Raw genomic sequence first — 4354 nt, forward strand, 5'->3', positions numbered from 1 at the left:
GGTTAGGTTACTGGTTGCGCCGCGCGTACTCTAGCGTCCGTGCTCTGCCGCGCTACGTTTTCAAATCGCTCGGTAACATTTTTCACATTTCGTCCGCAGCCGTCACCCGCGGCGGATGGGAGGGGGGGCGGGCGGGCGGTCATGTTTGTTTAATTATTTATGCGCTACAGTTCGTTGAACGTGCGAACGCTCCGTTTTAAAATACGGTCCGAAAGTGTGTCGTAGGCACCAGGGCCGTTCAGAGGGGACGGGGACCGTTTTGCCACAGGACCCGTTGTTGGAATATTTTTTTGGGGGCCCCATGAATTCTTGATGCATAATAATCGATGATAAGGCCTCGATTACGTTGAGCTGCGTGTCGGCGATTAAAGCCATGCCGCTTGTGAGACAAGTCGTCCCGATTCGACTCTGTTGCGATTAAATTATAAATAATACGAATAATATTCGATTCTATTACGTAGATGTGTAGTGGCAGTACATTAATTTGATTGGTTGAGGCTTGGAAAAATACGTTGGCAAGAATATTTTTGTTCTCAATGAGTATTTTGTTTATCATATCTTATTATTATGGTCGAAGGGCCCTCAAATTTGCCCCTGGTCCCGAAAAACCTTGGGACGGTCCTTGTAGGCACCCCCTGAAATACAGGTCTGCGCACGCCTATGGCGATAACCTATCAAAAAAAGTATATAATACAAAACGTTACACAGGTCTTGACAGTGGTTTTTGATGTGAATTGCAGTCCAACAAAAAAAATATGTATACAAATTACGAATACCTCAGTAAGACCGTTTGGAAAATAATACAAAAACGGATTTGTTTTTTACAAGGGACAGATTATACTTGAAATTCGTTTCAGCTATATTCGTATACTAGGTAGCACAGTGGCGTACATACGGAGGGGGGGGGGGAGTCGGGTTAAAATCCCCCCAGGGCCAAAAAAATAATCGTGATATAATTGATAACGTGTAATTTATTTGTAGTTTCATTGTTACGCTTTGAACTTAAAATATACAAGTATACAAATATTATAATAATTATACATATAATTATATTGATAGGTGTTTGAAAAGTTTTGTTAACTATGCTGTTTTTATATTCCTATACTTACTAATTTACTGTAATGTAAAAGTAAACCGTAAATTGTTAAAAAAGTTGTATAAAATATGTATCTATTTATAGCAGTTATTTATTTATGCAACGAAAAAAAAATATTTTGGATTTTTTTTTTACCCCCCCCCCCCCCCAGTGCAAGATTGAATGTATGTCACTGAGGTAGCGTAGGTTGTTAATTTTATAATAAGTCTATTACGAGTCAAATGTAATATTTATTACACATCAACATAAATTATATTGTAATGGTAATTGTGTCAACGCTTTATTTCATTGAAATACGTGATATCTCTTGATAATAATATCGAAATCCGTTTGATAGTAAAGCATGCGCTTATACTTTGCCTTTACGGTCCAACCCATGTGTATCCTTCATTTTTACGTTCTGCCTCTGTAATACGATTTAAAAGGCAATTAAAATCGAATTTAATACAGTCCACTGTATGGAGAGAATGTCGTTAAATAAATACAAACAAATCGCTTTATTACTTAAATGTATAATAGTTTAATGGTTCATGAAAATATTCTATAAAACCAGCAATTAAAATAATATATATAACGTTCATAACAACAAATATCCAACAAATCAAACACAAAAACAAATCACAGTTAAAAAGACGTAACATTACGTCGGCAATAAAAAAATAAGCCAATATTACTAGCTGACACTTTACAAGGCATTAGTAATGAATTTACAAAAATTACAACGTTTTGCGTTACACGGATACAACCGAGATGATAAATAATTTGCATAATACATTTTCAATATCGAGAAAATCTCAACGTGTACGATAAACACGACTACATAATATAAATAATATCTATAGATTTATTATACGGAGCGGTTAACGCGACAGGCACTGTGAAGCGTTAGAAATGCCGAATTAAATACTATGTACAATATTATGTTAAAAATTGCCGGTCTCGGGGAGCTCGTAGTCGTTTTGTCCGTTGACGCATAGTATTACAACGCTCTCGTAGTGTACATATTGAATACAAATACGATGTTACGATACAATTGCATTCGCAGTTCACGACCCACTGTATGTATACAATACTAAATTTGATGTAGAGAAACGCCGCAAAACCCACAAAAATATTGTTCACGGAAAAATAATATTAATAATAAGAAACGATGTATATTTCTTACACCGCCAAAACATTTATTTCCATGCGTATGTAATGTATATATATGTTACGGATCGAAGGGTTAGGAACGCGAGTGGTGGTTGAAAACAGTTGTAATAGTTTTTAATTTTATTCGATCGAGCCTTCGACGCGACGCGTTGAATAATGAAAACGATCGAACAAAAATCGACCGGAAAATAATAGAGGAAGGTCGTTAACGAAAAATCTCAAGTTCGGAGCCCGGGAGTCGGTATGGAAGAGAGCCTAGGCAGCAACTGACTCCGCTCCTCGCCAAATGCTGTACGGACCCGGTGAAACAGTCGAATCTTACCCGCGGAGTAAACCCTGCTGCGGTTTTAACCCTGCCGATATAAAGCCCCTTGACCGGGACGTGCTAAGATTTCTATAACCCTTTCGATATTGTTATGCGGTGTGGGCGATGGAAAGCGGAGTAAGATCTGACTGGGACACCCGCGCGCGCCTTTGCGCGCGGCGGGGCGAAAAAAAGCATCGTTAGCCGACCTCGTAGCCCAAAATGTTTTGCAAATCGTAGTTGAACAACTTGAAGTCCAACTCGAACACGCCGTACAGACGGAGTATGGTGTTGTGGTCGAGCGACGTGTAGTACTTGACCAGCTGCGTGGACGTGTTGGAGTCCGGGCCCTTGGGGAACTTGACGTCGGCCACGCCGACCACGTGCCTGAGCAGATAGTCCGAGTCGCGGAACAGCGACTCGTGCTTGCCGATGAAGTCGTAGTTGACCGCGCACGGCCGGCACAGCCTGTCGATGGGCGCCCAGTGCTCGTTGAACACCGTGTCCCGCGTGTCGGCCACGAACTCGGCGAACTCGGCGAACGTCACGTCGTCGCCGCGCCGCAGCGACTGCTCGGTCGCGTTCGCCCGGTACCGCTTGACGATGCGCCGGCCGAACCGCGACTGGAAGTACCGCGAGCTGTCGTGCCGCTGCTCCAGCTTGTTCCGGTACGCGGACAGCAGCCGCTCGAACGGGTGCCGGACGAACAGGAACTTGGTGTACGTGTTCAGCATGTCGGTGGCCCGCGCGGCCGGGTAGTCGCTCAGCCGGTCCAGCGTGCTCGGCTTGTGCGCCACGTCGGCCGGGATCTGCGACAGGTCGGGCCCGCCCGACGACGCCGCGGTGCCGCCGGACAGCACCATCAGCACCCGTTTCCAGTTGGTGCAAGCAACCTGAATGCAATAACAATAACAATAACAATAAACAATATTAACCCGTCGTTGGTGACGCTAATATTTTGACATCGTTAGTGACGTGTTAGCGTTTTGCTCACATATTAAATTAGACCATCTTGAGTGAAATAAAAACTGTTTTGTTGCTTTATTTATAAATATTAATGCTTTGTATGCTTCTAACAAATAATATAACACAAAACACTTAAATTTAGATGGTTACTGCGTAAAAATCCAGCAAGATATAAAAGACCAAAAAGCGCGTCGATTTCGTCTTTATCAGTATCTGGTATGATATTTTGTCGTTGATATTTTTTACGTATTTTATCTAAATATTTGTTTGTATATACTACTATTTCATTTATTACGGAATCGGGAAAAAACAACTTCCAACAGTCTATCATACTAACAGCATGTTTCGCTATTGAATTTACACCTGAACGCTGAGTAATTATATTATGGGTTCGTTTTTTGGTATTATTGGCAAGTCGATTTTTTAGCCATTTTGTTTTGTTGTCTTTGCCCAAATAAAAATCAGTTTCAGATGTAGCAACATAATTATCATCAGTATCGTATGAATCATCATCATTTTCTAAATCACTAAGTTGATGGGCACTAGTATGGTCCAGATGTTCAATAAAGTCAGGGTCGTTGACGGAATCATCACTATCACTCAAAATTATATCGTCGTCGAATTCTTCTAACCAAGCATTTACTTGGTTTTTATTAGCCATTTGTATGTCCGAAATCGAAATAACTCGGATAAATGAATAATAATTCAAAAAAATACTGTCTAACTTCCACCACACGACAAAAAAAAAAAATTGTACGGAGAAAAATAAATACACCAACCGTGACGTGCGAGCGCGACGCTAACAAATACGGTACTGTCAACATTGGACGAAAATA

General features: G+C 41.1%; 1 protein-coding gene across 1 annotated transcript; it reads right to left on the minus strand.

Moving 5' to 3' along the window:
* Positions 1–1246: 1246 nt before the first annotated feature.
* LOC112680638 (carbohydrate sulfotransferase 11) lies at positions 1247–3636 on the minus strand. The gene is made up of 2 exons (XM_025550804.1): positions 3547–3636; positions 1247–3445 (listed from the first exon to the last, which is right to left on the minus strand). Exon 2 carries the CDS (start codon positions 3413–3415, stop codon positions 2753–2755), a length of 663 nt encoding a protein of 220 aa, XP_025406589.1. The 5' UTR covers positions 3416–3445; positions 3547–3636; the 3' UTR covers positions 1247–2752.
* Between the last annotated feature and the right edge of the window lie 718 nt (positions 3637–4354).

The sequence above is a fragment of the Sipha flava genome, unplaced genomic scaffold (genome assembly GCF_003268045.1).
Source record: "Sipha flava isolate LNK unplaced genomic scaffold, YSA_version1 17938_pilon_pilon, whole genome shotgun sequence".
Taxonomy (NCBI): domain Eukaryota; kingdom Metazoa; phylum Arthropoda; class Insecta; order Hemiptera; family Aphididae; genus Sipha; species Sipha flava.